Below are 27,083 nucleotides of genomic sequence, written 5' to 3'. Positions count from 1 at the left end.
TGTGTGTATTTTACATACAATTAAGGTCTAAATATAATTGAACCTTATATTTAAACCTACACATGCCAAATATATTACAAAATGTTATTCAAGGAGCAAGTAATACATTTTTTTTTTAAATATATATATTTAGGACAATATTAATGTATTTACAATGATGGCCAAAAAAATATACAATTAGATATAAGCAACTTAAATGTCTTGAAAATATATTGTAAATATATTTTAAAATCTGTATTAGCAAAATATATTTTTTGTCATTTTTAAAAATATTAAAAAATATATATTTGAAAATAAATATGTTTGCCAACTGGGATTGATCACTTTTTATGTACATTTAAAAATATTTTATATTTATATGTAATATCCAATTAGTATATTGTTTTGGTTTTGTTCCACCAATTCTAGGTCAAAGTGATGCTGCGAGTGTGTTCGGTTCCTATGTCTGACCCATCTCAGTCCTATTCTTTCAAACTGGACCTGCACAAGAAACAGATCACAGTGCTGAATGTACCCACCTTCAACCCTCAGAGACAGACTGCTGGAACTACAGTGTCCTCAAAGACCTTCACCTTTGATGCTGCCTTTGGCCCTGATTCAACCCAGGTCAGGGTCACTGCTTTGTTATTTCTGTCTTATGATGTGAAAACTGATCTGTCTACTTGTCTGGAGCCCATCTGAGTCATAATATCCAAACATCCGCAACACTCTCAGATTTGGTCACATTTGAGTGCAGATATCCAATATCTGGATATTCTGATCCAGTACAATCAACTGAGCTGATTTCACTCAGTGTTAGATGCACATTTGGATAAATAATTCCACATCCCAGGAAACAGATTCCATGTGAAAGGTCCTTGAAATTTACATATAATTTATGTACAGTTCAACTGACAAATGATGAAACAGTGTTGTCATAAAAAAATCAAGTTGAAGTATTATTTTTCAGGCAGAAGTTTGTGAGAACAGCTTGTGTGAAGTGCTCCAGTCTGTGCTTGCAGGAGCTGATGGTTGCATCCTAAGCTTTGGACAAACCAGTGTGGGTAAGTGAGTGATATTAAAATCGTTTTTAAACCTATAAAGCATGACATATGAAATAATATATATTGCATGTGCGTTTTATATTTTGTATCATATTTGACACATCAGACTTTTATGGCTCATATATTTAGATGTAGTGAGATTATGGCGCTCACGCTTGAAATAAAATTGGAATAGCTCCTCCATTTTATTCAGTCCCAAACTGGACAAAATGCAATTTGGCTCTGTTGTTGTTTTAATAATACTGGATATAATCGAGGGATCGACATCACGCGATTAACGCTCAAGTAAGGCATTGCAACATAATAATGAAAAACTATTATTATTTATACTAAATCAATGTGGGATATGTTTTTATCTTATACGTAGTGCCATGTTACCTCAGTTTTGATGTTCGATTAACCCTCTAAAGGTGATATGTTATTTATATGGCCAAAAAGTAAGATGAAATTCTGATAGCTTGTAACGTAAACGACTTTATACATCTCACAGTGTAGCTTAATATCTTTCATTATGATATTTAATCTCATAATTGTAGACCTTATTTCTCATATTTGAATCTTCATAACGCACAGTGTGACTTTATATGCTGCAGCCTGTCTTTGTTTTATTTTAAACTTCATCTCAAAATTATCTTTTCATTTTTTACTCTTGAGGCAAACAGGCTTCCATAACTTTGCGTCCCATGGTGTTGACACAAAAAGGTTCAGATTCACATATGTTTTTTTGCCACAGTGCGCGACTTGTGGAGCCTCTCAATGAATGTAGATTAAACATTGTTACTTCAAGGGACGGCATAGAGGCTACACAGTGGGTCATCACAGGTCATTTACCTTTAAGGTTATTAATTGTTATTCTCCCAAAATCATGACAAGAGTCTCTACAAGGCATTTGGAGTATGACATCGTTCTCTATTAGCTAGATTGAATTACCCAGCCTCCAAGTTGGCCCTTGGCTCCCAGCCAGACATCATAAATCTTTTAAACCGGCCCATGCCTGACTGCCAGTAAAGTGCTTTACATTTAATTGGACGTGACATTGCCACAACGCATTTTACACCCCAGTTTGCAAAGTCATTCGCCACGTATTGAAGCATATTTCAGTTAGTGATTTTTTTGGTCTAAAAGACAATTTATTCTGCAAAACCTTCATGGGATTTTTTGCCAAATGGGGATTTGTTATAAAAAATGGCATTCTCACTTTCTTTCGGTTTACAGGAATGTCTTACACAATGATTGGCCAGGATGGTTGCACTCAAAGCCTTGGAGTCATTCCTTGTGCCATATCTTGGCTTTTCAAGCTCATTAACAGGAAGAAAGACAAGACATGGGCAAACATCTCAGTTTCCGTGTCAGCTGTAGAGGTCTGTGGGGAAAACAATGCCATCAGGGATTTACTCTCTGATGTTGACACAGACAACTGCAAGAAGACCCAGGCAAGTGTCGATCACACTTCCTTTGTTCTAATATCTGGACTTTATTTTTAATTTCCATTTATTTGTGCACCGCTTTTTATATTGTTCCAGTGCAGCTTTGCAAAAAATAGTGTGTTACAGCCTGAGGGCACAGTTGCTTGGAAAGTTAGATGGGTGATGGAAAAGCCTCAGCTGAGTTTAAATTCAAGCCTATGCAATGCTCATGTATCATTTAAAGGAATATTCCAGGTACAGCACACGTTACGCACAATCCACAGCAATTGTGGGATAATGTTGATGACTTTAAAAAAATATTTTTAATCATCGTTAGTTTTCTTTAAACAGTATAAGTTAGGCCCATATAATGGAAATGAACAGGGTCAATTTTTGTTCCATTTAAAGCATAATTTTTACAGTTATTTTAGGTTTTTGGTGGTCCATTGTCATGGCCATTGAAAAATTGTTTGTAATACAGAATTAGTCAAATGAAATCATGTTAACACACACAGACGTTGTATCTTTGGCTATACTGTACTATTGAAAAGTGAGCATTTTAAAGTTTTGTGGATTGGTCCATTCACTTCCACTGTAACCCAAATTTTTGCTTTTTATAATAAAAAGAAGGACAAGTACCACAAATTAATTTTGTGATAATCTAATCAACATTATGCCACAAATGCTGTTGATTGAGCTTAGTTTATACTGAACCCAGAATATTCCTTAAAACAACGTTTTGCATGACATTTATATACTAAATATTCATGAGCAATCAATACAAATTTAATACATACTCATTGATATGTTAATTGAGACATTCCCATTTACTTGAGAGTCTCATTATTGAATTTTCTTAATTCCAGCTTTGCAACCACAGTTTACTAAATGCTCCAACTCCAGAAAGAGCAGCTTTCCTACTAGATGCAGCTCTTGCATCTCGCAGTGGGATGGTGGACAGTGGAGGGAGACCACCACATTGTTGTCACATGTTCTTCACCCTCCATGTTTGCCAACAGCACATAGGAAGCAGCACCAAATCCGGGAGTGAGTTCAATTGCTTTTTCATGCTCTAATATAGAGATATGTATGAGCAGATTCTCAGTACAGATCTGGATATACAAAGGCCTATTAGATGACATTTCTCACACAATACTGATCCAGGAGAGTGAAATTTCATACTTGTTTCTGATTTTAGCATATTAAAAATGGCTGTTTTGCATTTATGATATGACCTTTTTCTTAAAATTGTTTATATTTCTTTAATATTATTTTTGACATTTCTGGTGTTATTAAAATATATACTTTCCTCAGTGAATGTGGATCAAAGCAAGCTGAGCCTGATTGATTTAGGGAGCTGTGTGGGGGAGAGGGAAGAAAGCAACTGTGGAGTCTGCCTTGCTGAGCTTGGAAACTTTATCACAGCCAATCTCAACAGACATAATCACATCCCTAATAGGTATGACTATGTATATCTCAATTATAAACGTAGGAAATTACTAATAGTATATGAAAATAAAGCACAGTAATTTAATTAAGTAAAAAGCAATTAAGTAAATTTAATTATCAGTGATAATTTCTTCATTACAGGGGAAGTAAATTAGCCATGCTTTTGCAAGACTCTCTGAGCAATGTCAACTGCTCCACCACAATTATTGCCCATATATCCACCTTGTCTGAAGACCTTACAGAAAGCCTTTGTACGATGCAGACGGTGACTCGAATGCGAAGTCAGAAAAAGAAGATAAGGGTATGCTTATAGACATGCTCACCAGTTTTCAGGTTCTGTTCATTTAGACCATGCTTTACTTTTTATATAAATCCTTTATATATAATATTATATATCTCGTATAAGTTATAACATGTCTGTTTATTTATTTTTTGAATTATGGACATGTTCTCCACTTCTCAAGTTCTGTGAATTTAAGCTAAGTTTTTCATTTTTGCTTTTTTTTTTCAGAAATCTTCCTCAAGCTCGCCTGGAGGAAGAAGCTTAGGCAACGAGAGGAAATGTAATAATTCCACTAAGCTAAGATTCCAATCTACAGGGACACTGGATCAAGATCTCTCCTCTCCTGGTTTCTCTAGTGATCCAGCATTTTACCCTGGGAGTGATACGTCTTGTGATACCATTATCTCTGTGGATCCTTCTGGCCTTCTAGATAAAGAAGTTACAAATAGAAGCAGAGAGGTTTTGCCTATTATTCCATCTTTACTCAAGAGCAAATTGGAGTCCAAGAAGCTCTCGCTGATGAAGTTTTGTGAAATCTCTCCACCAATTGCCAATCGCATGAAGCAGATATCAAAAGAAAAGGCTAAAGAAGAGTCAACACCTACAATATTGCAAGATAAATCAGATTTTGAGTGTCTGAAGTGCAACACGTTTGCAGAACTCCAGAATCGACTGGGAAACATAGACGGAACAGAGTCGGATCTATGCAAAGATCAGGAAGTGAACGCTATGAGCAAATCACCTCACTTAAGCCAAACCGAGAAGCAGTCCAATTCATTGGACATTCAAGCATCAAACAACAGAGAATCCAATAGTACCAGACAAGGAAACTCCTCAAAAACATTTGCGATAATTCACAACAGTGAAGAAACTCCAAGTACCGCCAATTCTCAGATTATTCAGAAATGTCTGCCACAGTTAGATGTCGTCAAACCGATTGATCCCATGCTGTCCAGCCAATCTCCTAGCAAATCTAAGCCTCATAATAAAATAATGAATGTGATGCCCACTGCACTATCTTTGAAATTGGAAGACCAAGGTAAAATGAGAATATTGGATGATTCTACAATGCAATCTGAGACACGAATTTCTCCCATCGGCAAGAGTTCTCCGAGATCTACCTCATCCTCTTCTTTTTCATCATCCCTATCTTCTAGTTTGAGCTCCCCACCGGCTGTTTCTGCCTCTTTGAATGAAGACATTCCACATTGTACAGGAAAAAAACAGAGAGAGATGAGGGCCACTATCACTGTGACTGTTCAGAAGCCGCTGGATCTTAATGGACATGATGAGCTTGTCTATACCGTTGTTGAGGAGGTAACAATAAATGGGGCCACTGAGCAAGGAAAGGCACAAATATTAAGTATTCATGAGTCACACTCTCTCCAGGCTTTAACGCCAGGAAGTCAGTCTGTCAGGATTATCGGCAGCATAGGTGAAGAACAAACAGCGAGTTTTTATAGTTCCGACTCTAATAAACAAATTTCAGAGAATGACGTCTCCACGGCCTCATCAGATGCAGCTGTAAAACACACAAAAATCAATGCACATATTGACAAGGCAAGCGACTTCATTGATTCGAAAAACCTGCCGCAGCATGATACTTGGTCTGAGGTGCCCCTGACTAAAGATGTGAAGGAGATACGTAAAGGAGCCATTGTTAAACTTGACCCCCCCTGTGAGGTCTCCAAGTCTAGAAAATATGCTTGTGAAATTAAACCTGAGCAGAGCTGGATGTGCCAAAACAACAAGAGAGACGTCAAGGATGTCCCTCACATGAAAACAGAACAAAAGAACCCACATAGTCCAAGAGAAACTTATGAGAAGAAACAGTATACCAAGAAAGACAGTCTTGTGGAATGGACCAAAGACAATATGCCATCAACGTCAACAAATAGTCCCAATCTCAAGAGAAAAGAGACAAAAGAAGAATCTGGAATAGCCAGAAGTGCAATGCTATACCTGGCTACTGAACCAGCACCTGTCAGCCAAAGCTCCTGGTCAACACTCTCCCTATCCCGAAGTCAAGACAACAGTGGTTTGAAGTCACCCGGTGCAGTCCGGAAAGGAAGAGCTGAGCTTTTAAGAAGCAGTAGAGACTCGCTTTCTGCTTTTAGTCAAGGTGGGTCTGATTTAGATGAATGTGAGGAACTGGGGACGATGAAACCTTTCGTTCACACATTGCCGTCCCCATATAGCCGGATCACAGCTCCACGGACACCACACCATTGCAGCGGCCATGCCAGCGATACCACCAGTGTTCTCAGTGGAGAGCTGCCTCCTGCCATGTGTAAAACGGCTTTACTCTATAACAGGAGCAGTATGGTCAGTAGCGGCTATGAAAGCATGCTTAGAGACAGTGAAGCTACAATCAGCAGCAGTTCAACGCACAACTCCATCAGCGATCAGAGCTGCTCGCTTGGTGCTGCTAAAGGCATGAGAAGTACAAAGAAAAGAACCAACATAGGTAAGGATTTTTTTTAAATCAATGCATTCTGGCATAAAAAAACAATATGGTCTTCACTTGTCTTTGTCCACAGGGTCCAGTCTAAGACGTCCATCCCAAGACAACCTCCTGTCGCTGAAGAGATCCGTCAGTGGGCCCAAAACGCACTGGGTGGATCGGGGTGGTTCCGACTCTTATGAAATTAAAGTCTATGAGATTGATAATGTAGATGGCGTACAGAAGAGAGGTGGGGCAGGGAACAAGGTGAGGTTCAAAATGTGTCAATGAAAAAAATTGTCTGTCTGTCTGCTTTGTATTTCATTTACAAACTGCTGTCTTTGCATGGTCCATTAAATTGGTAGTGCTTGATTCAACTCTTACAGTTTTCTGAATTGCTTAGACACAAAAATCTGTTATTTAGCCAATTAACTTGACTTGCAACACTATTTTCTAAAAGTAAAGGCTGGGATATCTTACACGACTTTTACCTAGATTTTTACCCTGATTTGCAGTCCGGAGGAGAGCGTTAGTTGGCAAAAGTCAAAGCAGTCAGAGTTTTGGCGCGAGTTTGTTTATAATGATTTTAAAAGTCATGTAGTGTATTCCAGTCTTAAGACTAATTTCTCAAAACTTAAAACCATTGTTGGTTTGTTTTTTAAACTCTGACCCAAACTAGATACAAGATATTGATTCAGAATAAATGTGCTTTTATATTGTTTATACATACTATTTTTGTTCTATTTCTGAAGAATATGCAACTTTTTGTTGAAAATTTAGGAAATATTTTATATTATTTTGTTTTTCAAATGTGTTATTTGTATAGTTTTCATTCAACAATTTATTTAAGTTTTCATTCAACAATGTATTGTACATATTCAGGAAATTTTGACAATGTTGTGTTCTCATATACTTTTTCAAATACAATTTTTTCAAAGTAGTAAAGATACTTTTTCTCAAATGGTGCTTAATCTAATCAAAACAATATTGTTATCACAAAACTGTATGTTCAGGAATGTATGTTCTTTTTTTCTTTCTTTTTGTGTTCTTATTTTTCACTTTAGTTTATGTAGTAGTATTTTGTTGCAGAGTAAAATGTATAGTTGCTCATTCATTGTAGTAAGCGGTCATGGTCGTATTGTTTTAAATAAATTTCACAGTGTGTAATTCAGTGTATCTGTGTATTTGATGGCTTTGTGGGACAAGATTTGAATTAGACTGAAGATAGCTGAATACAGTGTTTGATTTTGTTTTAAAAGACTGTTTGTATATGTGTTATAGAAAAACTATTATTACTTTAATATAAAAACCTGTGGTGTAATGGTAGGCCAAATGCTAATCTCAGGTCACTCACATTTTATATGGAGGTGAACTTACATTGTGTCACCCACGTTTTCAGGGTATAGTCCTTTTTAGTGCAAAGCTGAAATTCCTGGAGCATCGACAGCAGAGAATAGCAGAGGTGAGGCTCAAGTATAATGCTCTCAGGCGAGAGTTGGAACATGCCAAGCATCATCTGATGTTGGACCCTGGAAAATGGACCCGTGAATGTAAGGGTTAATATGTTTGCTTATGTACATTAAGTAAATGTAAGCACTACAGTAGGATAGAAAACTGTAGGGTTGTTTATGGTTCTGCTTAAACTCCATGCTGTGTCCTATCAATAATTATTATGCTATTTGTGTGATGTATTTTGCAGTTGACTTATGGCAAACGTTTGAGGTAGACTCCCTGGAGCACTTAGAGGCTTTGGAGCAAGTCACTCAACGGCTAGAGCGTCATGTTAACCTCTGTAAAGCGCATGTCTTGATGGTTACCAGCTTTGGCGTTACACCAAAGTGCAGACAAAAGTTGCGGCATCGGCCGACGGTAGATCATGCAGCGTTCGTTGGAATATAGCATGCCAAGATGTTACATGATCACTTTTACCTGTTATGCAATACATTTAATGATATGCGTGTAAATGTACGGGGACACTGTGATGGAACAAGTAGGAAGGGAGGAAGAATGCTTTTGGGGTCTCTACCCCGAGAAACTATCCACCGACAAACTTTGCACTCGCTCGCAGCTCGCTGAAATACAGTAGCCTACAGTTTTTCATCCCATCTCATATTTCATATTTCCATTACAAAAGGTTTTGCGAGCGTACGCAAAGGTTCTCGGGGGAGCGCAAAAGCATTGAAATATGATTTTTTTTTCTTCCTTCTCATTTTATTTGCCTTCATGTCACTTGAGGGGCTCCTTACAAATCCTCTAACCATCTGAAAATCATCACATTATAAGAAAGCTATGAATGGCTTGCAATGGTTAACCTAGGGTACTTTTCTTTTTCACTGTTCAAATTTTAATTCTGGATAGTTAGGGTTCAAGATTTCCCATTGCACATTTTTAAATCCTGGGTTATGTTCTTACTGGCATATTTACTAGGTTAACATATAGCATGCAATGAGCATGTGAGCTATATAACTGCTTGTCCATCTGTAAAAAATGTTCAACATTTAATCTGTATCTTTCTCTAGCATTATTTTGTTTAAAATGTATTTATTGTTAAACAACTCGTTGTATCATTCTAGCACCTTATTGTTTCAGACACACAGTATTGGGCTCCATTTCGCAAATTGAAAAGTAATAACCCATTCCTTTTCAAAATAACTGGTGTGAAATAAAAAAAGGATTAAGCCAGGGTTAAAAATTGCCTTTATTTGGGGATACAGTTTTTTCAATAAAAACAAATTGTTCTGAGAGTCACCTTTTTGAGTTCATTCAAGAGTCACCTTCAAGCTGATAAAAACACTGTAAAGAAGTCATTTTTTGTAAGTTTATTGTAAATGCCTTTGATCCTTACTTGTATGCGCTAATAAAAGGTTATTATGCACTGTTTGTATTTAAGTAATGCTTTTACTAAAATTGTAGTAATTTATTAATTAATACTCACTGTAATCATCAGATTAGAAACATTATTTTCTTCAAAAAAAAAGAAAGAAGAAGAATAGACATTAAAACTGTTTGTTTTTCACAGAGGATTACTAACACATTCAGACATATTGCAGTGAGTCTACTGATCAGCTCATTGTGCTGTCACAACACATAGGCCTATTACCCGGCTGAGATGAAATGCAGAGTTCACAGATGGTACAATAGGATAAAAACTACCCTATTATAAAGTCAGAGACAGTACAGACTGCAGCAGCCCACCGTAATGACTCCATGTTTCATGGGTTGCGTTTACTTTCTGCTCCAATTTCATGTTTGTCCTCACAGCTGTCATGTCAGCCCAGTTTATTTATATTTTGGGGAAAGAGTTCTGAAAAAGTTTTGAATAGCTTTGGATAGGCTATGATGCTGCTGATGGATTACTGAAACAGAACACAAACAGTCTTTTTCTGTATACCAACTTTTTCCTGTTGTTGTTGATGATGTGTAATTCATAATAACTGAAGGAGATAGTCTGAGGAGTTCACACTGCTTATTATGACATTATTATATATTGTTTGCTTTTGTGAAGTTGGTGAAGACTGCTCAGTCATCAATTTAGTTTATAAAAACACACTAGTGTGCACCTGACAAGACTACATATAAAATTGCATTAAGGTGTAATTTATGCAGTTATATTTCTCATAAATTCTGTGGGTAAATAGAAATTGATAATTGAGACACCTGAATGTGTTTTAAAATGAACAGGCGCCAATTTGATGTCAGTTTTTCTCTCTCCCAAACACATTTGCAAATGTCAGTGCCCCATATGAACCGATGGGTGGCACTAAACGCCCAGCGAGACCGAAACCTTGAAAAGAAACGCCCCTGTTTGGATCGTAAACAGCCGCACAGATGCAGAGACAGGCAGGGTATCGAAACTGATTGCAGATCGGTCTGTGTTTCACAGAGAGGGGTCTGGGCTCTCTGCTTGAGCAGCTCTGGGAACAGATATGAACGCTGCGTGTGCACGTGTTTACAGATGCGGACTATTGTAACATCTTTACAGAAACTAACCGTAAGTACGACAGGGATATTTCAATGAGTCGTGTGTCTGTGTTTCGTTTTGAATTGGTTCTGATGGAAATAAAACAGTGATAAAGGGCAGGACGCTGTGAAATGGGCACGGGACACTAAAGCATGCTGCCTTTACACCATCTTTCAATCATGTGTGGACTGTTTGTGTGCAAGGTACTAAATATGCAAAACTAGATCCATCGGAGAAGTAATGTAATGTAGCCTACCAAATTTACCAATCCACGTTATGATGTTGGGTTTCTAACCCGTTTGTATTTACATTTAATCATTTAGCAATCCATAATTGTGTAGAATAATTGGAAGTTCAATAAGCTACAAGTTTAAAAGTTGACCAAGGGGGCAGAGAACACATTAATTTTCTTTTCTCTTTTCTTCAATAAAGGTTCTGATTTACTATATTATTTATGTAATATTTTCCTCAGGCATGTGAACACCTGGCTGCTGTTAAATATAGACATGTCTCGACATCTGGACAAACTAATAACTTTGCCTGTCAAATGATGTTAGTATAGTTCACTCTAAAAGTGATTATAAGCTGTGACTGTGATTTTCACTCAAAACACACACACACCTTGTGGGGACTCTCTATAGGCGTAATGGTTTTTCTACTGTAGCCTACAGACCGTATATTCTATTGCCCTACACCAACCCTACACCTAAACCTACCCCTTACAGGAAACTTTCTGCATTTTTAGATTTTCAAAAAACTTAATTCTGTGTTATTTATTAGCTTGTTTACCCGTGGGGACCTCAATTTACGTCCCCATCGTGACATGAGTCCCCATGAGTCTGTGTGTATTCAGGTTTAAGACCACACCAGAATAGAAAAACAGGTACACACACACACACACACACACACATATTAGCCTGTTAGATAATAGCATCACAACCATAGGACCGTGGTGGTACCATGGTATAAAATTATTGTAATACAAAGTTTTTAATATATACAATGGTATTAAATGATTGACATTTGAAAATGCCATTTTTACATGGTACCTCAAGGTACTTGGAACAATATAAACAATTCTGAAATATGTTTCCATTACAAAACCCCCCAGCATTTTTTAGTAAAAAGTAAACTTCATTAAGTTACATTGCTGTCAACTACATTAAAGTGACAGTAAAGACTTCTACATTGTTACAAAATTATTTTTTTCAAGAAAATGCTGTTCTTCTGAACTTGATATAAAAAAAAAAATCCTTTAAAAATATATCACATTTTCCACAAAAATAATATTTTCAACAATGATTAAAATCTACATATTAGAATGCTTTATGAAGGATCATGTGACACTGAAGACATGAGTAATGCCTGCTGAGAATTCAGCTTTGCCATCACAGGAATAAATTACATTTTTAAGTATTAAAATTTAAAACGGTTATTTTAAATTGTAATAATAGTTCACAATATTACTGTTTTTACAGTATTTTTGATCAAATAAATCAGAGAGTATCGGAGACTTCTTTCAAAAACATCCCATGAATGGAAGTGTGTATGCACAGTATATTAAATAAATAATTAGTTCAATACTTAAACTATATATTTCAGCACAATTTGTGCAAACAAAACTGTTGCCCTCCTGCTGCATTAGGTACAGTGTCAGTCTCGGCATATCTTATTATTTGCTCAGCCTGTTGTTATATGTTCACACTGTTCAGCTTTCATAAGGGTTCATCTTGACAACGATCAGGCCAGTTGTGGTCATGTCAAGAAACATCTCGACTATTCTTTCAGCCTTTTCCAGCTCATCATACACCCTGTTCTGTTACCACACTGGCAGTGACACTTTATTTACAATGAGGACACTCATCCACACTTCACCCTTTTTCCATCTCTCTGTCTCTGGTTTCACTGCTCATCCTTCGAAATGCCTGGACAGAGTGAAAGACAAGAGCCCCTATCCCATGAATTATGCATTGCTGCTATAACTGGCTCTTGTTTTTGATAACACCTGTCAGTTTGCACTTGCTGCCGGCTTCAGGAGTAACTGAAGTGAGCATTGGTTCGCTGTTAGGACATCCTGTTTGACAGCTTCACAAATTTTTCCTCAAGTAAGGCCTAAGATCTGCTTGAAAAAACGTCCAACAACACCAAACCTGTCCTACTTGTGTTTTCTCTCTGAATTCTTTTGGATTCAAAGATTCATTTTATGATAAATGTTTTGCATTGTCACTGATGGCAAATATGAACAGCATGTACCTAATACAGCAGGGTAAAGAATTTGAAAAACTGACTTCAAGTCTTTTAAAATGTTTCCTCTTGAATTCTGATGAAGATATAGATTCATTTTCATGACCGTCTATCTTCTTTGTGATCGCCTTGCAGTTATGGAGGAGTCTGAGATGAGGAAGTCTGTAAGATGGAAGGAAACGGGCAGAATAACTCCGACCGCAGAGGACATCATTTCGTCTTTCCTAACAGCCTCTGATGAGAATCAGAACAAACTGCAGGAGGCAGAGGTTATGGACTTGGAAGCTGTTAAACACAACTCCAAGAACAGGAACCCAGAAGAGAGGTCTCCAGCAAACATCAAGAGCCATAGCTGCTCTGTAGATCATGGTAAGCATTTCATATTTCAGTATTCTGGTGCTGTGATTAACCATATTGTTTTCTTGATGAATAAAATGTATACTTAAGTTGTAGTTCATCCTAAAATTGGAATGGAAGTACTTCAATTTTTCTTGGAACACAAAAGGTAGATATATATATATGTATGCATGTATAGGGGGTCTGAATACTTTCCGTACCCACTGTATATATACACTGTATACTGTGTGTATATATATGTAGAAGTGGTCCATATGACTTGCAAAAGTAATCAATAAGATTATTACTTTTTTTTAATTAATACTTTTTTACTCAGCAAGAGTGCATTAAATTAATCAAAAGTAGCAGTAAAAGCTTTTACCTTGTTATAAAAGATTTTTATTTCAAATAAATGCTGCTCTTTTGAACTTTTTATTCATCAACAAATCCTGAAACAATATGTATCACTGCTTCCACACAAAAATTAAGCAGCACAAACTACAAAGTTGTTGCACAAAGTGACTGAAGAATGGAGTAATGGCTGCTGAAAATTTAGCATTAATAAATTACATTTTAAAATATATTAAAATAGAAAAGTTATTTTAAATTATTATATTTAATAATATTACTGTTTTTACTGTATTTTTGTTCATAAATACAGCCTTGGTGAGCATAAGAGACTCCTTTAAAAATATTTTAAATAACACACAAGTTATATTGATCACTTTTATGGTGTTTTTAATGGAGCTTGCGAGGAAGCACTATGAGCTATTGGTGTATGGAAAAGAGCTGATTGAGATTTCTTTCAAATTATCATTTTGTGTTCCATAAAAAAATCTCAGCTTTCAGGTTTGTGTTGTGAATTGTCATTTTGGCTGACTGTTTATTTAAGGTTACATTTTAACGTACTGGCTAGTCACATGCGATATTAAGTAATTGAATAGAATCATTAACCATAAACTTGTTAAAAAATGTGCTCAAGAAGCACTGGATTGACTGATTTACTGAAGCTATAAGTAGTGTTCCTGAATTCACTCCTGGTGTGATCTCTGTACAGGCAGTATCTCTGGGATTGCACCACCTGGGCCTAGTCCTTCTCTTCTGGCTGCACTGCAGTCCCTCGTTGAACACAATGATCACATGCTCCTCCCTCATTCCTTACACCAGGTGCGTGCACTGGGAGTTTAAAAAGGTTACTCTCACATAAAGAGAGTGTTTTATCACCAAAACAAAAACTGGCATGAAAAGACCTTGTTGTCTTTTAATAAAAGTGTGCATATGCATTTTTGTCTCTGCATCCGTCATCAGATACACCTGGATCATTAATAAAAAAGAAGGATGATGCAGTCTATACTGTTAACCTGACAAATGTCTGTGTGTACTCAGTGGACTAATAAATTACAAAAATTTCCATAGGTTAGCTAGATTACTCTTGTTTGGGATATTTTAAGGAAATAAAAGCAGTAATCTTAGTCTTTTAAGCTCTTTCTGTGGAAGCCTGTTTCAGCCACGGAATAAAAAACAATAAAGAAGGTAACTTGGAGTTTTTATAGGTAACTCGTGCAATTCTTTTAGATTAAGTTTAGATTTCACAATTTGGACTTTTTTCTCACAATATTTCGAGATATAAAGTCAGAATTGCAAGATATAAAGTTAGAAATGTGACATATAAAGTCAGTACAACATAATGTTAACTTGCAATTTTATGAAAAAAAGTCAGAATTGTTAGATAATCTCTCAGTTGCAAGAAGAAATTGTGAGTTTAAAAAATGGCAAAATACCTTATTTGTTTATTTTATTCCATGGCAGTAACAAAAAACAGAACTGCAAGAGTAAACTCAGAATTCAGAGAAAAAAAAATCAGAATTGCAAAATATAAACTGAGAATTCTGAGAAAAAAACTGAACTGTGAGATATAAACTCATATCTTGCTATTGAAATTGTGAGAGAAAAAGAACTGTGAGATAGAAAGTCGCAATAACTTTACTTTTTTTATCGTATGTCAGAAACAAGCTTCTGTTTTAAACTGCCTAAATAAATTAAGCCAAAACATGATATAAGTAGTACAAAAATAATCTATTCTTGTTTTTCTATATTTTGTCAGCGTCTCCAGGCATCCTGTATGTAAATAAGCTTCAACACTTATCGACTAAACACCATGCACATTTAAAATCAGATCTGTTAACAAGACAAACTACTGAAATGTGCTCACTGGAGTTGTTTTTTTAATCTCCCTGTAGAGTTATAATAGGGGGAGCAAATTGCTCCTCAATGAGATTATTGTTGTTTGATAAAATCAAGAGTACAAGAGAAAAGTATTTATTTTCCTGCATTACACTAACCATAGAAGATCCATGTACGAGAATGCGCTGGATGCACAAAGATAGAGCAGTTCTTTTTTGCACATGACTTTTCTGGTTCACACTCACTGTCAGACCCGTTCACATGTTCATGCAGTATCGTTTCATTCTGTTTAACTGTCCTTTTAAAGATGCTCTTCACTACAACTAATGAAATCAAGACTCTAGATTCAGGTCTAACAGGAAATAGACTTTGATCGACCAGGTGAACACTTGATGAGTTGTCTTTGGAAGATAAATGTGGTAAGGAGATGTAATATTTTACTTGCTCATATTTTCCTTCCATTACAGATAGCGGAGGGCTACTTCCTTGAAAAGGACTGTATCCTTTTTACATATTAAATCCACCACTGTAATCATCTGATTTCTGTCTGTTTCCTCTTTGACTTTCCTTTCTATCACTAAATGGTCCCTGTTGATGCTGTTGTCATAGTGACCAGGGCAAGCGTAATCAAAAGAGTCTCATTAGGGTGTGTCTTTCCATGCTGACTTTTAGGGTGTTGCACAAAAGGAAGGATGTTGATAGATTTTTAAGTCATTTGAAACGATGAAAGAAAGATTTATTTTATGATTGTCACCATATGGTCTTGCTAAATTCATTTTTTTTTTATGTTTTGAAACAACATGCTTTGAGTCTCTTACACTATAAATACAATAAACACAGTAATATTGTGGAAATATTATTAGAATTTTAAATAATTGTTTTCTATTTTAATATAGTTTAAAATGTAATTTACAGTAGTCATTACTCTAGTCTTCAGTGTCACATGATCCTTCAGAAATCATTCTAATATGCTGATTTGGTGTTCAAAAACATTTATTATTATAATTAGTATTATCGATGTTGGAAAATGTTTTGGAGCTTAATACTTTTTGTGGAAAGCATGAAACATTTTTCAGGATTCTTTGATGTATAGAAAGTTCAGAACAGCATTTTGTAACATTACAAATGTCTGTATATACAGTATATATATTACAGTATATATATATATATATATATACGTGTTCGTTTCTTTAAACATTGAGCTTTTCAGATCAGTGGGCAGTGGAGTTTCTCCAGCTAGAGAAGCTGTATCATGAAAGACTGCTGTCTAATCTGGCCTCCATACAAGAGGAATGGGGTAAGGATGCCAGATGATTATGTATGATATGAAAAAATATTTCCTGAAGTAACTTGAACCAGGGGAGGTCACATTGTTTGCATGTGAGAGAATTTCCTAAAGCATTGTTTTATCTTGTAAGGATGAGACTCCTGTTGTAAATAGGGCAATACTGTTGTAAGTTGAATTGCTAGTTTCATCCTTCATAAATAAACAGCAGTGGTATGGTTTGATCTCAGGAAATTGCTCATTTCCCAACTGTACTCCATTGCCCAGACCACATGTGACTCTGTTACTTCATCAATATCACTGAAGTACAGAGAGGTCAGACTCTCCCCTCTTATCTAATTTAACTGTCAACAAGACCTGACTGTGGAAAAAACGAAACCTGAAGAATGTCACATAGCTGTAGCTTTTTTGGTACAAAGTTTTTTTTTCGTGAAATATCAGGAACTATGTCTAAGTATGTATGTTTTTATATTGCTTTTCACATGTTCTGTGAGTACATACTGTATATGTGTGACAGAAAATGAGACACAGTCAAAATCCATATGTTTGGTTTCAGAGTCCCAGAGTAAAATCATCGTCCAAACCGAAAGTAATTCTCCTTTAAACTCTAATGGAACTAACAGAGAGAGAGAGCATATGGAACTGTTGAGTCATATCTGCAGTACACACCAGAGGTGAGACTGTGTGTAGACGAGGACTCTCCAAGCAAGCAGAGAATAATAATAATTGACCTGTTCCCTATTGTATTTATAAAAAAAAAAAAAACATTTTACTTTGTAAAAAGTTATGTTTAAAGGTGCGTATATATTTATACGTAAAATATTTACAAATAATATTTTTTACATTATTAAAAAAATAAATAAATAATATATTTTACTAATCACACACATTTGTATATATGGTATATATACATACCAGTTATATAGAATTTTACCATTTAAAAGTTTTTAAGTTAGTTTAAAAGTAATTTTTTTATGTATTTGAAAGTAGTCTCTTATGCTCACAAAGGTTACATTTATTTGATAAAAAAAATATAAAGTAAATATATATTGTTTTTACTTTGTAAAAGAGCCTTATATATATATATATATATATACATATATATATATAATATATAATCTCAAATAATATATCTATTTTTTTTACATTTTATAGCATGACTTTAAAAAATATATATAAATTAAATATTTAGATGTACATATTATATAAATATTACATACAGATTATAAATGTAGCAAATAATAAATCATTATGTATATTATTTAACAACAGCAGAGTTATAATACTGAAATGAATTTGACAAATTCTACTTCTCCTCTTTCAGACCTAACCTCTTTTTGGAAAAGGTAAAACATTACAATTGTTTTATTATCCACCAGTGCAGTTTATGTTTCTGTGAGTCAGATTAAAGCAGTCTGTTATTGCAGAACATGGACGACATAAGACTACACAACAGCCCAACCCTTGTGTCAGAACACAGAAGATCAAAATCAGAACAAGCTTCAGTGAACTCAACCGAGAGAGAAACCCGGGCAGACGACTGCTTATGGCTGGGAGCTGAACAGGAGCCAGAAGAGGACTGTGAATTGAATGAGGAGGAGGAAGAGGACGAGGAAGGTCTTGAGGAGGATGAGTGCTGGAATGAGGAGCTGCAGGATGACACAGTCGTTGATGGCCAGGTTCCTGTGGATGAGCTGGCCAACCATATTCAGGTACAAGAGTTAAGACGCTGTTGGAGTAATTTTAATCTCTTACATATTACCATCTGCCCTTAGAAAAAATAAGCATGCTGAGACACCATCCGTCTGCTGCAGTCTTTCCAAACCATTCGCTTACTGAACGATTTGTATTCCTCAGGGCCTAAATATGCAATGTATTAATCTTGGTCCTCAAATTGAATTTTTATGACTTTGTAAAATGTCTAATGGGACTTTCTTCCAATTCTTAGGCCACATTTCTTAGCCACAGGGTTTCATGAAAGCAAAATAGTGTGATGTCATCCACAGCGTTATGGCAGCCAGCTGCAGGAATTTTATAAAGAAGCGTTCAGGGAGTGTATGGTTTCTCAAAGCTATTGGGTGTGGTTGTCTTAAATAACACTCCAACTACATAAACCTTCTCCAGAACTGTGTCAAAGTTACTGACTTCTTCAATCAACAAACACAACAACTGAATGATGATTACATTATTTGTTTGTTTGTTAAACAATTATTTTATACAGATTTGAATCTATTTTGTTTTGGCCTCTGATTTGACTTGGACTGATTTGACACACCACAACAACAACAACAACAACAAAACTCATTTTCACATCATGATATACTATGAGGCATATTAGAAAAACAAACATAATGAATGACTTTAAAGAAAAGCATTCCAAATCTGTATGACTGACTTTCTTCTGTGGAACACAAAAGAAAATATTAAAAAAAAACGTTTCGGCTGTTTTTGTCAATACAATGAAAGTCAGCTGGGTCCAAAACAAAACACCTCTGTGAGGATGAAAAAAAAAAACACGGATACATTTAACAAAATATTTTATTTTGTGTTCTACAGAAGAAAGTAGATCATACAAGTAGATTTTGAATAAGCAAATGATAACAGAATATTTATTTTAGGTGAACTATCCCTTGTGAAAAAGAAGTGTGCCGAAATGAATTGAATTTGCACTTGTAGTGTGCTTCAAATCTTAAAAGTATATTTAAAAAAAAAAAAAAGAAATATATTAAATAAACACTTTCTTAACACACTTAAGTACACCTTTAAAAGGTGCACTTAGTAAAATTAATTTTAGATTTTAGATCACTGTTTTAATACTTTTTTGGCATGCTTTATGTAAGTACACTTGTTATAATTGTAGAAATAATTATGAAATTACATATAACGATGTACTTAAGTACCACTTAAGTGGGTTAAAAAAGCACTGTTAAATTCAAATACATTTAATATAAATTTTAAGTAGTACATTTTCATTTAATTGTAAATAACATGCAGTTATGTATCTAGAAATATACCATTTAGTTCGCACTTAAGTATATTCTTTACGATAATTTCCATAAGAAGTACTCTTTTTAAAAGTGTACTTCTTTTTGCCAAGTATCCCTTTAAAGTCTGATCACAATAATGCAATTCAGTTCATTATGATATTGCACATGCTGACCCCTAGTGGTTATTGGTTGTTATTACATCATTTGCCATATACATGCTTCTTAAAAATAATTTATGCATCAAATTTTGTATTTTATTAATTTCAAACTTTATTTCTGATATTTCTGTAGAGGTTTCCCTCAAATGGCTTAGTCTCCATTTTAAAGAAGAGAGTCTACGAGAATGCCTTGCCACTAAAAGACTCAACCATACGCAGAGTTCGCTTTAGAGAGCCAGACGATGCTTTCGATCAAGGTATGATTGTAAACAAATATTCACACAGGGCCTTTAAGTATTCGCATTTCTGTTCTGAATTAATGTGAGACTGATCAAAGCTCATCTTTCTCATGCATACAGATGAGTCGGCCAGAAACTCTTGCCTCATCCTTCTCATCTTGTGTCTGGTTACCGTGGTGATTAGCATGGGTGGGACTGCTCTTTATTGTCTTGTTGGAGAGGCGTACTCAAATGTGTGCGTCGACTTCTTGCAAAACGTGGACTTTTACTTTGGACCTTTACAACGAGGAGTGGACGCTCTCGCACAGTGGCTCTCTTCTGATGGATCATAGCAGCTATTTAATGCTAACTTAAGTGGAACTCTTTCTTTATATTATCATTTCCGATGATAAACAACAGTATTTCTCTTGAGATAATATGCACTAATGCACATTACCAGACTGGCCTTAATAAATACTGCTTTAGTGAGTCTATACAAATTACACAGGGCTTCCTAATGCATAAATTAATTTGTATAAAATATTTAATATTGGTACAAAAACCGAATATTACAGATAATCCTAATATACAACTTATTACAGATAGTCTTAATTTACCACTGCCATTCTTCAAATCAGTAACTGTAACATTTAAATAACTGCCTTTGGAGCCAGTAATTTAGTTTTTTGTACACTTTAGTACTCCAAGACACTACATGCCACGATTATCTTTGTATTTATGTTTTTATTTTGACTTGGAACTTTTCATTGGCGCTATAATCACTGAAATTCATACAGTATGAACAAAAATAAGCATAAATTGGTGGATGTTAAAGGAATAGTTCACTCAAAAATGAAAATTGGCTGATAATTTACTATCCTTCAGGCCATCCGAGATGTAGATGTGTTTGTTTCTTCATCAGAATAGATTTGGAGAAATGTAGCATTACTTCACTTGCTTACAGATGGATCCTCTGCAGTGAATGGGAGCTGGCAAAATAAGAGTCTGAACAGCTGGTAAAAAAAAAAACATCACAGTAATTCATAAGTAATTCACACGACTCCAATCCATCAATTAACATCTTGTGAAATGAAAAGCTGTAAAGTGAAATGATAACAAATCCATCATTTGTTTCTTAAAACAAATGATGGATTTGTTATAAGAAACAAATCCTTCTTTCAGGAGTTTCAATTTTAAACAACACATATTAACCAAGAAAGCAATTTTATGGATAGAGGACTCAAATTTTAAGCAACTGTTTGAAGTTAAAAACGTCTTGATGAATTAGTTTTTTACAAACACGCAGCTTTTCACTTCGCAAGACATTAACTGATGGACTGGAGATGATCATTCACTGCAGAGGATCCACTGGTGAGCAAATGATGTAATGCTACATTTCTCCAAATCTATTCTGATGCTAGATAGTCAATTTTCAGTAAGTTTTCATTTTTGGGTGCATTATTGCTTTAACTATGGGATATTAACTTACCAAATGGTTTTATAACTGACATAGCACATTAAAAGGCTGAATAGTAGAATAATGATGATTGATCGTTCTGACTTGATTATGTCAGATCAGTGTTGCTCCAGCACTTCTTTTATGGACAGCAGATATGAAAATGTTATAATTGTACAGTATAAAAGACAGCAATGAATCAGTTTTTTTTCAGCAATCAAAGTGAGTGTGAGTTTTTATGTTATGAATAATAGGGGGAATATTTTAATTTTAAATATTTTAATATGCTCAGAACCAGAACCCTGTTTCGTTATATGTGTTTCTGTTTTTCTTTCCCAAATAGTATACATGATCTCTGAATTATGGCTGGAAATGTGTTTTTTATATATTGAAAGTGGTTTATGGTTTATGCTGTAGCTCTGTCAATAATAGTTTTGGATTGGTCCTCTGAATGGAAGAGAAGATGACGCAGCAGTAAATGGAATCGGCACACATAATAAAACCCATGGTGAAGTAGGAGCATTTCTCTTTGGAAACCCACACACACCCACAGACTGACTCAGCTAATTTCATTTCAGAATCCAATAGCAAATTCTCTAACAACTGAAACTTTAAGATGCACAGAGCAAAACAATATTATAGTGACACAGGCCTGATTAAGAGGCATTTTCATGATCATTATAGCCTTGCCAAATGAACAATATGCTTGAATTTGAAATGCGACTAATGCAAAGTAGGCTATGTATTGAAATAATTCATTCATATTGCTTAATTTAATTTTACAATATGTGAATTATCAAAAAAAAAAAATAATTAACAGTTGGGGCCAAAGGTCTGAAATATAATAATTTGTAATAAAAATGTATTCATAAATAGAAAATTGTTTTAAATTGTTGTAAATTGATAAATAGAAGCATTTTCAGAAGTGGTCTGACTATGATTTCTTCAAATCGGTGTTAATTCAGTCACTAACAGGCTGCAATCTTACAATTTATCAACTGACATTCAAATGTAATTTATTGCTATGTATATACATATATTTGCTTTCACATGTTAATGGTCACAAAATATACTTGCACCCTCCTCTGTGTAACTGTTGTGGTAATATCAACTTTCCAGCACGAGATGTCTCTCTACTTCATTGTGTGACAGTTTCTGGAATTTGCACCCACAGTGGAATTTATGGTTTAGCTACACTCATCAGAAACACAAATGTATCCACTAAACGCCTGTATTTTGCACTGATGCTGTACAGTGACAGCAGAGGAGCCCGCTCTGACCTCGTCTGTGTTTGCCTCGCGCGCAGATCACAGACACATTATGGGGTGTACTATATGCACTTTTTTGCTGATTGCTAAGCAAACTGAGAGGAGAACTAACGTGTATACGATAGCCAGCCTAGCCAATAGTGTTCGGAGCGACTGGCTTCACCGCTCAGTTTGTAGTGGAGGAGGTTGCGCGGACGTGCTGCCCGGAGGGACGTTACAATGGGCTGTAGCCGGACGAAACCGCGACCGATTGCAAACAGCACTCATTCAGGCAGCTGACGCTCTGTACGTGACGTGTGCATTTGCACTTTTCAGTTTTCAGCGTTATTGTATTTAACATTGAAGTTCCCATGCCACAAATAATATAAATAATGAATTACAACTGAAATAGAACAGAAAAAATAATAGTAACCGAATAGTAAATATTTACAAGCAGCGCCACAAAACCCTTTTTTTTTTTTTTTTACATAGCCTAGCCTATACGTTGTACATGTGTATTGCTAGACATACGTGTGACTTTGTAGTAACATAGTAATAAAATGTATCATGGTACCCTAAAATACCACATATGTTTTTCTATAGTGTAAATTATATATATTTTAAATTATATAATTACAATGCACATATGTTATGGATGATAGTTTGTATTAGGTATAGGCCTAGATTGAATTGCCATACTGTCATGGCTAGACATGAGGCAGTGAGCTCATAGTATTAGTTGAGCTTCAGCAGATTTTGTCTGTTGAGATTATCAAATGGGATTACAGGGTTTGAGAATATTGTTGATTAAAGGCATAATGTTTGGACAATCCCATCATCATCTGGAATAGGCTGTACTGATAATCAAGGATTTTAAAGCTATCTATCTATCTATCTATCTATCTATGCATTACATAAAATGTAATAATTTGCAGCATTTGAGCTGTTAGAGAAGAGAGATCCATCTGTCTCTGACATTCCATCATTTGTCTGCAGGTAAACCAGAGCTGAAGTGTGTGGAGGTTATTGTAACAGATGTAACCGAGACAGAGTCATTGGCCATCATGTGCAAACAAGGCGTCATTGTGCTCAACTGCGTGGGACCAGTAAGTCCACAAAGAGTGTAAGACAATGATAGCTCTATGACAAAAAATGATAAATGGAGTTGTGTTATTCTGAGAGAACTGTTGACTGTGAAATGCCATGGTGCATAGTTGTCTTCTCTCAACAGTACAGATTCTATGGAGAGACCGTGATGAAAGCCTGCATAGAGAATGTGGCCCACTGCATTGATATCTGTGGAGAACCATAGGTAGTTAATGATATTCTTTCAACACAGTTTTCTTGCTCTATAATCTACTTTTTAAAGAGATTCCATTCAAAGGTTTGGTGTCTGTAAGATTTTTTTATAAAGTGTTTGAAAGAAGTCTCTTATGCTCACCAAGGCTGCATTTATTTGGTCAGAAATACAGTAAAAACAGTAATATTGTGAAATATGTTTACAATTTAAAATTCTATTTTAATATGTTTTAAATGTAATTTATTCCTGTGGTGGCAAAGCGGAATTTTCAGCAGTCATTACTCCAGTTTTAAGTGTCAAATGATCCTTCAGAAATCATTCTAACATGCTGATTTGGTGCTCAAGAAACATTTCTTATTACTATCAGTTGTGTGCTACTTAATATTTTTGTGGAAATCCTGATACATTTTTTTCAGGATTCGTTAATGCTTTAAAAGCATTTCTTTGAAAAATAAATCTTTTGTAATATTTGAAATGAATTTTTATGTCAATTTAATGCATCCTTGCTAAATAAAAATATAAGTTTCTTAAAAAGCCTGACCCAAAAATTTTAAATAGTAACACAGATCTTTTTGATTCTTGATTTTTTTTTTTGTTTGTTTTTTTTTGTTTTTGAGCTACCACAGTAAAGCTCAGGAGAATGGTGTATCATTGGAAGCTGTGGGTTTGATTCAATACCAGCAGATATGGGCATCATTTCAAAGGTGGGTTGCATGTCTGTAAAGATGTTTTATTATTATTAAAATAATTTAAAATAATTGATTGTTTAAAAAATTACATCATAATCATTTATTATTAGTAATTTTATATATATATGACTTAATGTGACTACTTCTGATCTACAGTACAGGGAAACTCCATTAGAGAAAAAAACCTTAACTGGTTTAGAGGTGTGCTTTGCATCAGTGTTCTAATGGTAAAACATACATACGTTACTGTGATATTTGCCCTGTGTGTGCCCTTTTACCTTTGCTTCACACAGCCCTTGTGCTGTCGGTTTCTTTAATCTCATTCCAATTAGTGGGAAGTATCAGTGACAAAGGCAAAGGCGCTCAGTATTTACAGGATGTGAGTGTCTGTTATTCTCCTTTGAAGCGCTGCTGTGGGCAAACGTGCCTGCAGAGCAGCAGATGCCTGACAACTCCTCTGCCTGGCTTTCACAGGAACACTCACTGCTGTGGAGAGCTTTTTAACCATCAACACGGGACCTGAGGTGAGCAACAACTCATCATGTTTGCATATCTATATTAAGGGTCCACTGGAATTTGACTGACTTATTGAATATGAGCTCGCAAAGTTTGGTTTGATCTAGGTTTAAAGCAGAGCTTTGGGAATCCACAGTTGCAAGCTGCTCAAGAATAATGCAAAGAACTCTCATATCCCGATGGACCAACTAGGAATTTGTGGGATCTCATGTTAATGAGAAACTTGATTGCAAAAGTGACAAAAATAATTCTGAAACACTTTATACATTTACATTAAGACTTCATATAAATTCCAGTGTAAGAGGAGCAGACAGAGACAGCATGAAGTGAATATTAAGAAAATTATGGTCCATATTATGTAGTATTTCATAAGCACTCTATCAAATTGTTATTGTATTTCTTGCTGTTTTAATCGGATATGAAGAGAGCTATAGCAGATTGTTTGCATCAGGCCCATTGGATGTCCTCAGTAAAGTAGTTGATGTCTTGGCCTTTTTTCAGCTGTCTTGTCTTCTTCATCAGGGAGGATGTGGCCATGATGCAATGTGGCAGTCGGCCATGGCTTTGCTGACAGTGCCAGTCTCAGAAGACAAAGGAAGAAGTTTGGGCATAAACCTCTGCCAGTTGTCGGCACTAGAATTAAAAAGAGGTGATTTTAAGTATTTATAAAATAAAAAAATCTCAGCATTTCATTCTATTAATACTATCTTGATCATGATTCGTAAGCTTAATTTAGCAGCCGACTCCCAAAGGAGTGAAGGAGAATAGTTCTCAGGATGGAAATCTGTACTCGTGTTAATTTGCTTGCTATTTTGGCGTACCCCAGGGGAGCTCTATTCTTCAGTAAGGAGATCGAGCAGTATGCTGTTCCCGTCATGGGTTCAGATCCGTCTGTGGTGGACATTTTATTTTATGTTATATTTTGTTATATACATATAATCAATTTTTTCAGTTTACTTTTGGTTTATAGTGAAAATCTCAAATTTTATGTATAAAATATCAAAAATAAAATATTGTAAATTTGTCTATAAATATTAATAAAAAACCCAGTATTCAGTTTTCTTAAACTGTTATTTCAATGTAGATCTAATGGGTTCATGACTACCTTTCTGCTTCCTCTTAAAAAAAAGGCAGTCTTTGACAGCTTCTTCCCTTGCTTTCCAAACACCATTATGCCTCTTAGCAGTTTTAATTACATTTCTTTTCGATCTCTCTTGTGCGAGCATGATTACTGTGATAGTGCTCTGAAAGCCTTCATGGAAAGAGCAGGGGATGATTCACAGTCTTTGTGATTCATCGTCCTGCTCTTTCATCTCCATAGCGATGACCACAGTGTACAGGGTGATGTCATGAAGGTCAACAGGGTGTGTCAGTATATGGTCATTTTTGATTGATCACAAAAGCGTGTGTTAATAATTTAACAGTCACAAATGTGTGCAGTTCAATGTCTCACTCACTTCGTTTTTGTTGTTGTTTTGCAGTTTTGAACTGGTTTCCTCTATGCTCTTGTCCTCAGGTTAAGTACATGGCATATGTAGGTATTGGTGGTCTCTTTTCTGTGCTGAAGACCCTCTTTGCCGGAGTGGTCTTCTGGTTCATGGTTAAATTTAGGGTGGACAGGGGATTGCTTACACAGGTCCAGTACCATTTTAAAAATCATTGGATTACTGTTGAACTGCTACAAGAAAATCTAATGGATAAAACTTTCATTCATACCACAGAACTTATATAAACTCACAAATATCAGTTAAAATGTGTTTTTTTCTTGATTAGTTTCCAGAATTTTTCTCGTTTGGTTTGTTCTCCAAGACCGGACCAACAAGAAAGCCTTTCTGTCATTGTTGTCTTATTCCTCCAGATGAATGGACCTCTTTCTGC

General features: G+C 35.4%; 2 protein-coding genes and 1 pseudogene across 2 annotated transcripts in view; all 3 read left to right on the top strand.

Annotated features, from left to right (window-relative positions):
- LOC107696093 (kinesin-like protein KIF26B) overlaps nucleotides 1-8,596 on the top strand; it is a 23,090-nt gene extending 14,494 nt beyond the window's left edge. Inside the window, exons 6-15 of the mRNA XM_016496261.1 lie at nucleotides 409-606; nucleotides 950-1,043; nucleotides 2,259-2,476; nucleotides 3,316-3,496; nucleotides 3,764-3,908; nucleotides 4,040-4,199; nucleotides 4,410-6,648; nucleotides 6,722-6,891; nucleotides 8,024-8,174; nucleotides 8,324-8,596. Of these exons, the coding sequence (XP_016351747.1) occupies nucleotides 409-606; nucleotides 950-1,043; nucleotides 2,259-2,476; nucleotides 3,316-3,496; nucleotides 3,764-3,908; nucleotides 4,040-4,199; nucleotides 4,410-6,648; nucleotides 6,722-6,891; nucleotides 8,024-8,174; nucleotides 8,324-8,523 (3,756 nt within the window). The 3' untranslated portion in view covers nucleotides 8,524-8,596. The remainder of the gene's footprint in view (nucleotides 1-408; nucleotides 607-949; nucleotides 1,044-2,258; nucleotides 2,477-3,315; nucleotides 3,497-3,763; nucleotides 3,909-4,039; nucleotides 4,200-4,409; nucleotides 6,649-6,721; nucleotides 6,892-8,023; nucleotides 8,175-8,323) is intronic.
- Nucleotides 8,597-10,455: 1,859 nt separating this feature from the next.
- On the top strand, nucleotides 10,456-20,884 carry LOC107696101 (consortin-like). Its single transcript, XM_016496275.1, has 10 exons — nucleotides 10,456-10,615; nucleotides 12,965-13,198; nucleotides 14,223-14,332; nucleotides 15,817-15,847; nucleotides 16,560-16,646; nucleotides 17,191-17,308; nucleotides 17,959-17,980; nucleotides 18,062-18,346; nucleotides 19,913-20,036; nucleotides 20,139-20,884. Exons 2-10 carry the CDS (start codon nucleotides 12,967-12,969, stop codon nucleotides 20,348-20,350), a joined length of 1,221 nt encoding a protein of 406 aa, XP_016351761.1. The 5' UTR covers nucleotides 10,456-10,615; nucleotides 12,965-12,966; the 3' UTR covers nucleotides 20,351-20,884.
- Nucleotides 20,885-22,697: 1,813 nt separating this feature from the next.
- On the top strand, nucleotides 22,698-26,692 carry LOC107696092 (saccharopine dehydrogenase-like oxidoreductase; annotated as a pseudogene).
- The last annotated feature ends 391 nt before the right edge of the window (nucleotides 26,693-27,083 follow it).

The sequence above is a fragment of the Sinocyclocheilus anshuiensis genome, unplaced genomic scaffold (assembly GCF_001515605.1).
Source record: "Sinocyclocheilus anshuiensis isolate Anshui unplaced genomic scaffold, SAMN03320099.WGS_v1.1 scaffold306, whole genome shotgun sequence".
Taxonomy (NCBI): domain Eukaryota; kingdom Metazoa; phylum Chordata; class Actinopteri; order Cypriniformes; family Cyprinidae; genus Sinocyclocheilus; species Sinocyclocheilus anshuiensis.
The sequence above is the reverse complement of the archived record's forward strand: the minus strand, read 5'-3'. Positions and strand labels throughout refer to the sequence as shown.